This window comes from Lepidochelys olivacea (assembly GCF_965140295.1).
Source record: "Lepidochelys olivacea isolate rLepOli2 genome assembly, chromosome: 14".
Lineage (NCBI taxonomy): Eukaryota > Metazoa > Chordata > Testudines > Cheloniidae > Lepidochelys > Lepidochelys olivacea.
Genome location: NC_140424.1, coordinates 45,317,490 through 45,329,989, shown reverse-complemented (window position 1 = coordinate 45,329,989; position 12,500 = coordinate 45,317,490). Strand labels below are relative to the sequence as shown.

At 60.0% G+C, this 12,500-nt stretch overlaps 1 protein-coding gene across 1 annotated transcript in view; it reads left to right on the top strand.

Moving 5' to 3' along the window:
• The window catches only part of TNXB (tenascin XB), a gene marked incomplete at its 5' end in the record, with an annotated part of 92,253 nt that overhangs the window by 49,597 nt on the left and 30,156 nt on the right, over positions 1-12,500 (top strand). Inside the window, 6 exons of the mRNA XM_084648109.1 lie at positions 3,146-3,439; positions 4,503-4,793; positions 5,831-6,118; positions 9,193-9,486; positions 10,154-10,447; positions 11,313-11,606. Coding sequence (XP_084504235.1) covers positions 3,146-3,439; positions 4,503-4,793; positions 5,831-6,118; positions 9,193-9,486; positions 10,154-10,447; positions 11,313-11,606 — 1,755 coding nt within the window. The remainder of the gene's footprint in view (positions 1-3,145; positions 3,440-4,502; positions 4,794-5,830; positions 6,119-9,192; positions 9,487-10,153; positions 10,448-11,312; positions 11,607-12,500) is intronic.

The following is a 12,500-nucleotide window of genomic DNA, read 5'->3' as shown; positions in this document are numbered from 1 at the left end:
CTTAACAATGGGTAATTTTGGCATGGGTGGATGGCTGTGTGCTATGGGGTGTATGGGGAGGGACTGGTAGACGGGTGGATGGCTGTGTGTTTTGGGGTGTATGGGGACGGACAGGTAGACGGGTGGATGGCTGTGTGCTATGGGGTGTATGGGGAGGGACTGGTAGACGGGTGGATGGCTGTGTGCTATGGGGTGTATGGGGAGGGACTGGTAGACGGGTGGATGGCTGTGTGTTTTGGGGTGTATGGGGACGGACTGGTAGACGGGTGGATGGCTGTGTATTATGGGGTGTATGGGGAGGGCCAGGTAGACGGGTGGATGGCTGTGTGTTATGGGGTGTATGGGGAGGGACTGGTAGACGGGTGGATGGCTGTGTGTTTTGGGGTGTATGGGGAGGGACAGGTAGACGGGTGGATGGCTGTGTGCTATGGGGTGTATGGGGAGGGACTGGTAGACGGGTGGATGGCTGTGTGTTTTGGGGTGTATGGGGAGGGACAGGTAGACGGGTGGATGGCTGTGTGTTTTGGGGTGTATGGGGACGGACTGGTAGACGGGTGGATGGCTGTGTGCTATGGGGTGTATGGGGAGGGACAGGTAGACGGGTGGATGGCTGTGTGTTTTGGGGTGTATGGGGACGGACTGGTAGACGGGTGGATGGCTGTGTGCTATGGGGTGTATGGGGAGGGACTGGTAGATGGGTGGATGGCTGTGTGTTTTGGGGTGTATGGGGAAGGACAGGTAGACGGGTGGATGGCTGTGTGTTTTGGGGTGTATGGGGACGGACTGGTAGACGGGTGGATGGCTGTGTGCTATGGGGTGTATGGGGAGGGACAGGTAGACGGGTGGATGGCTGTGTGTTTTGGGGTGTATGGGGATGGACTGGTAGACGGGTGGATGGCTGTGTGCTATGGGGTGTATGGGGAGGGACAGGTAGACGGGTGGATGGCTGTGTGTTTTGGGGTGTATGGGGAGGGACAGGTAGACGGGTGGATGGCTGTGTGTTATGGGGTGTATGGGGAGGGACAGGTAGACGGGTGGATGGCTGTGTGTTATGGGGTGTATGGGGAGGGACTGGTAGACGGGTGGATGGCTGTGTGTTATGGGGTGTATGGGGAGGGACAGGTAGACGGGTGGATGGCTGTGTGTTTTGGGGTGTATGGGGAGGGACAGGTAGACGGGTGGATGGCTGTGTGTTTTGGGGTGTATGGGGAGGGACTGGTAGACGGGTGCATGGATCTGCTTGCGGATCGGTGGCAGGGTGGAAGGGTGCGTGGGGATGGATGACATCGATGGTGAGACGCGGGGGATAAATGGAGAGGAATCGCTGAATGTGTGGACGCACAGATCGATGGACGGATGCCTGGCTGTATGTGGATGAGTGCCCAGGTGCCGGATTACTTCTTGCCCTGGCGGGTGCTCAACCCCTGCTCCACCCCAGGCCCCACCCCCACTCCACCCCTTCCTCCAAATCCCCACCCCGCCTTTTTCCACCCGTGTTCTGCCCCGTCCCACCTCTTCCTGCCAGGTCCACCCCCTCCCCTGAGCCTGCCCCATCCCCGCTCCTCCCCCTCTGCGGAACAGCTGATCACAGCGGGTGGGAGGCGCTGGGAGGGAGCGGGAGGAGCTGACTGCTGGTGGGTGCTGAGCTCCCTCCGTGGGGCTGGATGGGTGTCAATGGGGATCTTTCCACTGATGTTTGCGGCTTTGGTTCACCCCCTTCGCTCTCTCTCTCATTTGTTCTTCCTTCCCCCTCTCCCCCCCCCAGCTCAGCTCTCACTATGATTTGTGCTGGAAAGACCCCCCTGTAACGAAGGTGCCCGTGGGAGCCAGCTGAGGTCACTCAATCAGGGTGAACTGCAAACAGACTGGGGCAGGCGAACCCCAAACCCTGGTGGATATTCCACTGCCGAGATTTACCCAGCCAGGCCAAAGCAGCCTCTGTCCGACCTCCCACGGGGACCCAGGAGTCCAACAACGCAGTGCCCTTACAGTGCCTGGCCTCCGGCCGCCGTCCAGACACACATCAAACATAGGATGATAAATTCTGAAAATCTTCTCACCGTATAAAGGAAAAGGTCCTTCCAATCCCAAAGGATCAGCCACACACCCAAGTCAAATGATAGCTTTGATCTTACCCAGAATACCTGTTTCTCGCCAATTCTTATTAGCTAAACTAAAATGTATTAAAAAAGAAAAGGGCGTTGGTTGAAAGATCAATATCCAGACAGACTTGAGTTCAGTTCTTGAGGTCCAGAGTCACAGCAGAGATAAGTTTGTAGTGGCCAAGTTCTTTGGACTATAACCTGTGGCCTATTTCTAAATGTCCAAGTTCAGGGTGACTCCAGTCAGCGACTGGGGATCTCAATCCTTATGGATCTGGGTTTCCCCTTCTTGAACCCCAAAGCGGATCTGAGATGAAGGAGGATCGGGTCCCGGGGTCTTTATACATTTCCTGCAGCCTTTTGGCCTGAGAAAACAATCGGCTTAAATTTCCTCCTCCCAAACATCCTGGCAATTAGCCCAGGGTCATTTCTCCATTAAACAGTTCAGACACAGGTTATCACAACCTTCCCAGAGACATAGAGACAATCTTACTAGTTCCCTCCAGTGTCTTCCTAAATATTAATGTGCCTTTTTGATCTTTGGATCAAAGCCACAGCCATAGACAAGACTTGTTTGCTGACGTCACAAGACCTGAGCACGCAGCTCCCCTTCTCTCTCTAACCATGCCAGCTGCATTGCAAACCTCTCTTCATTTCCAGATCTTCCTAACCAGTCTTTACAGTTTAGCCCTGGGTCACGTCAGTCTGTGAGTTAATAACTCTTTCTGGCCCTGTCACCCATCAATGAGATATGATATTGCACTCATAACATCACACCCTCCGTGGGGCGGGATGACCCTGGGGAACCCGGGAATGTGGGATCCTCTTTGCAGACATACCCCGTCCGTCTCTCTGTCCCCAGCTCCCCTTCCCAGCTTCAGGATCCAGCTGTGTCCTGGGGCTGGTCACTGGGGCTCCCTGCCCCCTCCCCCACTAATCATCTCCGCAGATCCCCTCTGGCTCAGAATAACCCGGCCCCACATGAACCCGGAAAGCTGCCCCCAACCCTGGATGTGACCTTCACCTCCCTCTCTCTGTTCCAGCCGCAGCGCTGCGGGAGAAGGAACCCGCCTCCGAGCCGAGCCTGGGGGAGCTCTCGGCCTCCGACGTCACCCACGACTCCGCCCTGCTCTCCTGGACCGTCCAGGCCGGGGACTTCGACTCCTTCCTCCTCCAGTACAAGGATGCGGAGGGTAAACCCCAGGCGCTGCCCGTGGATGGGGGATCCCGCACGGTCACCGTCGCCAACCTGGCCCCCTCCCGCCGATACAAGTTCAACCTCTACGGCATCTCCGGCCGCAAGCGCCTCGGCCCCGTCTCCACCGACGCCGTCACAGGTCAGCGGCTGCTCCCGGGGGTGCCGGCCTCTTCCCCACCCGCCCCCTTTGCTTTGCAGCGTGGTGGTAACGCCGACCACAGGGCCGGGACATTCGCAGGAAGTTGCTTCCAATCCTCCAGCCTCCCCCAGACAGATTGTCGCCCATTCAACAGCTAGAGAGAGGAAGATGGATGGATGGAGGAGTTGTGTGGAGGGATGGATCAATGGACAGAGGGGTGTGTATTGGGATGGATGGATGGAGGGGACAGTCGGATAGATAGAGGAATGGATGCAGATGTGGATGGATGGGCAGACAAGCAGGTGGGTGAGGTGTATGAGGACAGATGGAGGAAAGGGGTGAAGGGTGCGTGGAGGCGTACGGGGATGGACAGCTGTTTTGGGAGATGCACACGTAGAGGTGTATTTGTATGTACGTGTAACCCTTCTGCCTGGTGATACTGGCAGCCATAATACCTCTGTTGCATATGGGGATGGATGCAGAGATACTTGGACAGAGGGAGGGTTTGGTGATAGATGGGTATGGAGCTGCGTACGGGGATGGAGGGAGGGATGGATGGAGGGATGGATGGATGGATAGGTGTACGTGCAGAGGGATGGAAGAAGAAGTGTTCTGGGATGGATGGACTGATGTGTGTATCTGGGGCTGGATGGGTGTCAATGGGGATCTCTATTGACATTGGTGGCTTTGGTTCATTCCCTTCCCTTTCTCTCTCATTTGTTCTTCTTTCCCTCTCTCTCCTCCCATCTCCGCTCAGCTCTCACCGTGGTTTGTGCCGGTCGCTCTCACCTGACCCCTCCACGGAAGCGGAGTGGTTGTGGGGAACCCGGGAATGTGGGATCCTCTTTGCAGATATGCACCATCTGTCTGTCTGTCCCCAGCTCTGCTTCCCAGCAGCAGGATCCAGCTCTGTCCTGGGAACAGTCCCTGGGGCTCCCTGCACCCTCCCCTCACTAATTGTCTCTGCAGGTCCCATCTCGCTTGGAATAACTTGGGCCCCCAAGGACCCAGTGAGCCACCCCCAACCCTGGCTGTGACCTTCTCCCCCCTCTCTCTGTTCCAGCTGTGACAGGGGAGGAGGAACCCGCCCCCCAGCCCAGCCTGGGGGAGCTCTCGGCCTCTGACGTCACCCACAACTCCATCCTGCTCTCCTGGACCGTGGAGGAGGGGACCTTCGACTCCTTCCTCCTCCAGTATAAGGACGCGGAGGGCAAACCCCAGGCGCTGCCCGTGGACGGGGGATCCCGCACGGTCACCGTCGCCAACCTGGCCCCCTCCCGCAGATACAAGTTCAACCTCTACGGCATCTCCGGCCGCAAGCGCCTCGGCCCCGTCTCCGCCGACGCCGTCACAGGTCAGCGGCTGCTCCCGGGAGTGCCGGCTCCGTCCCCTCCCGCCCCCTTTGCTTTGCAGAGTGGTGGTGATGCTGGCCCCCAGGCTAAGAACTTCCCAAAAAGATGCTTCCAAGCCTCCAGCCTCCACCACCAGACTACCAGCCATTCAAGGTCTGGAGAGAAGAGAATTGATAGGCACGGATGGATGGATGGAGGGAGGGAGGGATGGATGGAGGGATGGAGGGATAAACTGGTGGATTGATGTGCACGGGGCAGGTTGAGTGAATGGATAGATGTGTATGGGGATGGATGGAAGGATGGAATTGGTGGCCACGGATGGATAGATGGAGGAATGGCTGTGGATGGGGATGGATAGACAGATGGGTGGGTGGACGGATGTGCATGGGGATGGAGGGCTATTTATGGGGATGCATAGGTAGACGTGTGTACGTGTAACCCTTCTGCCAGTTAGTACTGGGAGCCAAAAGGCTGTTATGTATAGTGATGGATGGATGGTTGGACAGACAGATGGTTTGGTGATGGACTAACGGATGGGTGTGTATGGGGGGGGGTGGATGAGGGGAGGGATGGATGGAGTGTATGGGTGTGTACAAGGTTGGATAGATGGGTGTATATTGGGAGTGATGGATGGAGGGGTGGGTTTGGCAATGAATGGGTGTCAGTGGGGATCTTTCCATTGACAGTGGTGGCATTGGTTCAACCCCTTCTCTTTCTCTCTCATTTCTTCTTCCTTCCCTCACCGAGGTTTGTGCCGGTTGCTCTGGGCCAACCCCTCCACGGAGACGGAGTGGCCACGGGGAATGTGGGATCCTCTTTGCAGACATGCCCCATCTGTCGGTCTGTCCCCAGCTCTCCTGCCCAGCAGCAGGATCCAGTTGTGTCCTAGGGCTAGTCCCTGGGACTCCCTTCGCCCTCCCAACAATAATTCCTCTCCTCAGGTCCCCTCTGATTAGGAATAATCCGGGCCTCAAGGACCCAGTGAGCCTCCCCCACCCTGGCTGCACCCTTCACCCCCCTCTCTCTGTTCCAGCCGCAGCGCTGCGGGAGAAGGATCCTGCCTCCGAGCCGAGCCTGGGGGAGCTCTCGGCCTCCAACGTCACCCACGACTCTGCCCTGCTCTCCTGGACTGTCCAGTCCGGGGACTTTGACTCCTTCCTCCTCCAGTACAAGGACGCGGAGGGCAACCCCCAGGCGCTGCCTGTGGACGGGGGATCCCGCACGGTCACCGTCGCCAACCTGGCCCCCTCCCGCCGATACAAGTTCAACCTCTACGGCATCTCCGGCCGCAAGCGCCTCGGCCCCGTCTCCACCGACGCCGTCACAGGTCAGCGGCTGCTCCCGGGGCACCGGCTCCGTCCCCTCCCACCCCCTTTGCTTTCCAGTGTCAGAGGCACTGACCCCTGGGCCGGGACCTTCCAGGGAAGATGCCTTCAATCCTCCAGCTTTAACAAGCAGATTGCTGGTCAGAGAGAGTGTGGGTGGGTGGATGGATGGATGGATAGACGGGTGGGTGGGTGGGTGGGGGTGTGGATGTGCATGGGGCAGGTTGAGTGAATGGATAGATGTGTATGGGGATGGATCGCTGAATGAATAGGTAGATGGATGACTGTCTATAGGGGTGGATGAAGATGTATGAATAGATAGAGGATTGGATATTTATGGAGATGGAAGGATGGACGGACGGACGGATAGGTGGGAAGGCAGATGTGAATTAGAATGGACGGGGGGAAGGGTGAGGAGGTGTATGGGGACTGGGGGAAGGGTGGGCGGAGGTGTACGGGGACGGATGGAGGGACGGGGGAAGGGTGGGAGGAGGTGTACGGGGACGGATGGAGGGACTGGGGAAGGGTGGGCGGAGGTGTACGGGGACGGATGGAGGGACGGGGGAAGGGTGGGCGGAGGTGTACGGGGACGGATGGAGGGACGGGGAAGGGTGGGCGGAGGTGTACGGGGACGGATGGAGGGACGGGGGAAGGGTGGGCGGAGGTGTATGGAGACGGATGGAGGGACGGGGGAAGGGTGGGCGGAGGTGTATGGGGACGGATGGAGGGACGGGGAAGGGTGGGCGGAGGTGTACGGGGACGGATGGAGGGACGGGGAAGGGTGGGCGGAGGTGTACGGGGACGGATGGAGGGACGGGGAAGGTGGGCGGAGGTGTATGGAGACGGATGGAGGGACGGGGGAAGGGTGGGCGGAGGTGTATGGGGACGGAGGGAGGGACGGGGGAAGGGTGGGCGGAGGTGTATGGGGACGGATGGAGGGACGGGGGAAGGGTGGGCGGAGGTGTATGGGGACGGATGGAGGGACGGGGGAAGGGTGGGCGGAGGTGTATGGGGACGGATGGAGGGACGGGGAAGGGTGGGCGGAGGTGTATGGAGACGGATGGAGGGACGGGGGGAAGGGTGGGCGGAGGTGTACGGGGACGGATGGAGGGACGGGGAAGGGTGGGCGGAGGTGTACGGGGACGGATGGAGGGACGGGGAAGGGTGGGCGGAGGTGTATGGAGACGGATGGAGGGACGGGGAGGGTGGGCGGAGGTGTATGGGGACGGATGGAGGGACGGGGAAGGGTGGGCGGAGGTGTATGGGGACGGATGGAGGGACGGGGGAAGGGTGGGCGGAGGTGTATGGGGACGGATGGAGGGATGGGGAAGGGTGGGCGGAGGTGTATGGAGACGGATGGAGGGACGGGGGAAGGGTGGGCGGAGGTGTATGGGGACGGATGGAGGGACGGGGGAAGGGTGGGCGGAGGTGTATGGGGACGGATGGAGAGACGGGGGAAGGGTGGGCGGAGGTGTATGGGGACGGATGGAGGGACGGGGAAGGGTGGGCGGAGGTGTATGGAGACGGATGGAGGGACGGGGGAAGGGTGGGCGGAGGTGTATGGGGACGGATGGAGGGACGGGGGAAGGGTGGGCGGAGGTGTATGGGGACTGGGGGAAGGGTGGGCGGAGGTGTATGGGGACGGATGGAGGGACGGGGGAAGGGTGGGCGGAGGTGTATGGGGACTGGGGGAAGGGTGGGCGGAGGTGTATGGGGACGGATGGAGGGACGGGGGAAGGGTGGGCGGAGGTGTATGGGGACGGATGGAGGGACGGGGGAGCGGAGGTGTACGGGGACGGATGGAGGGACGAGGGAAGGGTGGGCGGAGGTGTATGGGGACGGATGGAGGGACGGGGAAGGGTGGGCGGAGGTGTATGGGGACGGATGGAGGGACGGGGGAAGGGTGGGCGGAGGTGTATGGGGACGGATGGAGGGACGGGGAAGGGTGGGCGGAGGTGTATGGGGACGGATGGAGGGACGGGGGAAGGGTGGGCGGAGGTGTATGGGGACGGATGGAGGGACGGGGGAAGGGTGGGCGGAGGTGTATGGGGACGGATGGAGGGACGGGGGAAGGGTGGGCGGAGGTGTATGGGGACGGATGGAGGGACGGGGGAGCGGAGGTGTACGGGGACGGATGGAGGGACGAGGGAAGGGTGGGCGGGAGGTGTATGGGGACGGATGGAGGGACGGGGGAAGGGTGGGCGGAGGTGTATGGGGACGGATGGAGGGACGGGGAAGGGTGGGCGGAGGTGTATGGGGACGGATGGAGGGACGGGGAAGGGTGGGCGGAGGTGTATGGGGACGGATGGAGGGACGGGGAAGGGTGGGCGGAGGTGTATGGGGACGGATGGAGGGACGGGGGAAGGGTGGGCGGAGGTGTATGGGGACGGATGGAGGGACGGGGGAAGGGTGGGCGGAGGTGTATGGGGACGGATGGAGGGACGGGGGAAGGGTGGGCGGAGGTGTATGGGGATGTGTGTGGGGAAGGATGGGTGTTTTGGGGGATTCACCGGTAGTTGTATGCGTGTGACTCTGTGGCCAGCTGCCGTTGTCAGAAACAAGGCCCGGATGGTTGTGGTGATGAATGCATGGATGGACGGGTAGACGGACGGATGGTATGGTGATGGATGGATGTGTATGGGGATGGAGGAGTTTCTGGGGGTGGATGGGTGTCAATGGGGATCTTTACAGTGATGTTGGTGGGTTTGGTTCACCCCCTTCTCTTTCTCTCTCATTTGTTCTTCCTTCCCCCTCTCTCCTCCCGTCTGAGCTCAGCTCTCACCGAGGTTTGTGCCGGTCGCTCTGGGCCGACCCCTCCATGGGGTGGGATCGCCGCGGTGAACTCGGGAATGTGGGATCCTCTTTATAGACTTTCACCATCCGCCTGTCTGCAATTCTACTTCCCAGAAGCAGGATCCATCTGTGTCCTGGGACTGGTCCCTTAGTATCCCTGCACCCTCCCCCTGCTAATTCTCTCTGCAGATCCCCTCTGGCCTAGGAATAACCCAGACCCTGAAGGATCCGGTGAGCCCTGCCCACCCCGGCTGCGCTCTTCACCCCCCTCTCTCTGTTCCAGCCGCGGCGCCGCGGGAGGAAGAACCCGCCCCCCAGCCCAGCCTGGGGGAGCTCTCGGCCTCCGACGTCACCCACGACTCCGCCCTGCTCTCCTGGACCGTCCAGGCCGGGGACTTTGACTCCTTCCTCCTCCAGTACAAGGACGCGGAGGGCAAACCCCAGGCGCTGCCCGTGGACGGGGGATCCCGCACGGTCACCGTCGCCAACCTGGCCCCCTCCCACCGATACAAGTTCAACCTCTACGGCATCTCCAGCCATAAGCGCCTCGGCCCCGTCTCCACCGACGCCGTCACAGGTCAGCGGCTGCCCCCGGGGGTGCCGAGCCCCTTCCCCTCGTACCCCGCTTTGCCCTGCAGCACAGTAACGGTGCTGGCCATCGCGAAGACATTCTTCTCTTCCATCTTCTCTTCGTGGTCTCTCTCCATTGCACAGGAGCTTGGGGGACCAAGATGCTGCTTCTAGCCCATGTTCCTCTGTCCCGCTTGTCTGAGTCTGCCCCAGTCCCCCTTCCTTGGACTGTCTATGGACCTCTTTATGGGGCCTACACGTGACTGTGTACTCCTCCGTCCATCTCCAGCATGTGGCCACACTTCCATCCATCCATCCCCAGCATCCATCCATCCATCTCCAACTTGTACCCTCACCTGCATCCATCCATCCGTCCATCCCCAGCATCCATCTATCGCTAACTTGTAGCCACACCTCCATCCAACCCCAGCATCCATCCATCCATCCATCTCTCCCATTCAGGATACACTCAGGGTCACCCAGGCCCCCTCTCGAGGTCCCATCTCTCCTTTTTGCTCCCTTTCGACCTCCCCGCTTAACTTTTCACCCCCTGCAGAGTCCCTGGGTAACGGGGCATGAGCCCCAGCACGCCCTGCCCCTGCTCTCTCTGGTTCATTGTCCCCGCTTGGACTCAGCGAGTGGCCATGCCCCTCACCCCCCAATCTCTCTTCCAGCCATGGCACCGCGGGAGGAGGGAGTCGGGACGCAGCTCCGCCTGGGGGAGCTCTCGGTGGCCAACGCAGCCCACAACTCTCTCGACCTTTCCTGGACCGTGGAGGTGGGGACTTTCGACTCCTTCATCCTCCAGTACCGGGACGCAGAGGGCAACCCCCGGGCGCTGCCCGTGGACGGTGCCCTGCGCTCCCTCCATCTCCATGACCTGGCCCCCTCCCGCAGATACAAGTTCAACCTCTACGGCATCTCCGGCCGCAAGCGCCTCGGCCCCGTCTCCACCGACGCCATCACAGGTCAGCGGCTGAGCCCAGGTGCCTGGGTCTCCTCGGCCTCTCTGGCTCCTCGAGCGTCACGTCTCTCTCCGGAGCCGCTTGTGCCCGTGTCCTTGCTCACAGCACGGGCGTACACCATGTGTCTGTCTGTGCTGAGAGCCACCCGGCCGCCAGCCCATCCCCAGGGTCCTGGGGCTGCGTCCTCCTCCTCCTCCCACGCTCCGTCTATCTCCTGTGCCTAGTTCTCTGCCTCCTTCCACCTTCTCTCTCTTTCTGCCTTCAGCTTCTCCCAATGCCAGGCAACCGGCTCTTTCTTCCTCCTTCTGTCCATCCAATGCCCTTCTTTTATCTCCTTCACTCTCCTGCTTCTACCCTCCGGCTGGTCTGTGCCTTTCTTTCTGCCTCCCCCTTCTTTCTCTCTTTGTCTGTCATCTGTGAGTCCAGGGATCCTCCCCTTCTCTCCCCTTTCCGTGATCGATCTACTCCTCATTTCTCTTTCTCCTCCACTTTCACTCTCTGTCCGTCTGCGCCATCCAGTTCTCTCCTTTCCTTCCTCTACGCTGTTTAGTCAACGTTCCTTCCCCATCATTCTTCTGTTTCCTCCCTTTCATGCTTTCATTCTCCCCTTCCCGATCTCTCTCACGCTGTCTCCCCACTTCCCTTGGATTCTTCCCTCTACTTTTCTTCCTCTTTCTTCCTTTGCTGCTTCCCCCCTTTTCTCTCTTCCGTTTCCTCGAACGTTTCCCCTCCTTCCTCATTCATTTTTTCTTTTGGTCGGTTTTGAGTCTATTTTTTTTCTCCACTCTTCTGCTTTCTCTTCCCTCCAATTGTTGCCTTTTATCCCAGACAGTGATCTGCCCCCTTCACCCCCCTCTCTCTGTTCCAGCCGCGGCACCGCAAGAGGAGGAACCCGCCCCCCAGCCCAGCCTGGGGGAGCTCTCGGCCTCCAACGTCACCCACGACTCCGCCCTGCTCTCCTGGACCGTCCAGGCCGGGACCTTCGACTCCTTCGTCCTCCAGTACAAGGACGTGGAGGGCAACCCCCAGGCGCTGCCCGTGGACGGGGGATCCCGCACGGTCACGGTCACCAACCTGGCCCCCTCCCGCCGATACAAGTTCAACCTCTACGGTGTCTCCGATCGCAAGCGCCTTGGCCCTGTCTCCACCGACGCCGTCACAGGTCAGCGGCTGCTCCCGGGGCGCCGGCTCCTTCTCCTTGTATCCCGCTTTGCTTTGCAGTGCGGTGGGGACATTAGCCAGTGCTCCAGGGCCATCTCAGGAAGACACTTCTAAGCCTCAGATGTCCAAGACTAGGCTACTGATCATTCAACAGATGAGAGTGTGGGGGGTGGATGGATGGATGGATGGATAGAGGGGGTGTGTGGATAGATGGATAGAGGGGGTGGATGGATGGTTGGAGGGCTGTATTGGGGGATGGATGGACAGCTATATTGGGGGATGGATGGATGGATGGAGGGGGGGTATCAGAATTGACAGAATGATAGATGGATGGAGGGGGTGTGTGGATGGATGGGGGTGTGGATGGATGGACGGCTGTATTGGGGGATGGATGGATGGATGGATGGAGGGGGGTGTGTGGATGCATGGAGGGCTGTATCAGAGAACGGAGGGAATGATGGATGAGTCGAAGGATGGATGTGTTTGACAAGATGGAAGGATGGGTGTGCGGGGGATGAATAGCTGGTAGGAGGACATGTGGAAAGGGATGGGTAGACACTGGGTATTTATGGAGATGGATGGATATGAATGAAAAAGGATGGGGATTGAGGCGTGTGTATACGGCTGGATGGGTGTCAATGGGGATCTTTCCATTGACATTGGAGGCTTTGGTTCACCCCCTTCTCTCTCTCACTCACTTGTTCTTCCTTCCCCCTCTCTCCTCCCATCTCAGCTCAGCTCTGCTCGTGGTTTGTGCCGGTCACTCTGGGCCGACCCCTCCATGGAGACGGGATGGCTGCGGGGAACCCAGGAATGTGGGATCCTCTTTGCAGACATGCCCCGTCCGTCTGTCTGTCTCCAGCTCTCCTTCCCAGCAGCAGGATCCGACTGTGTC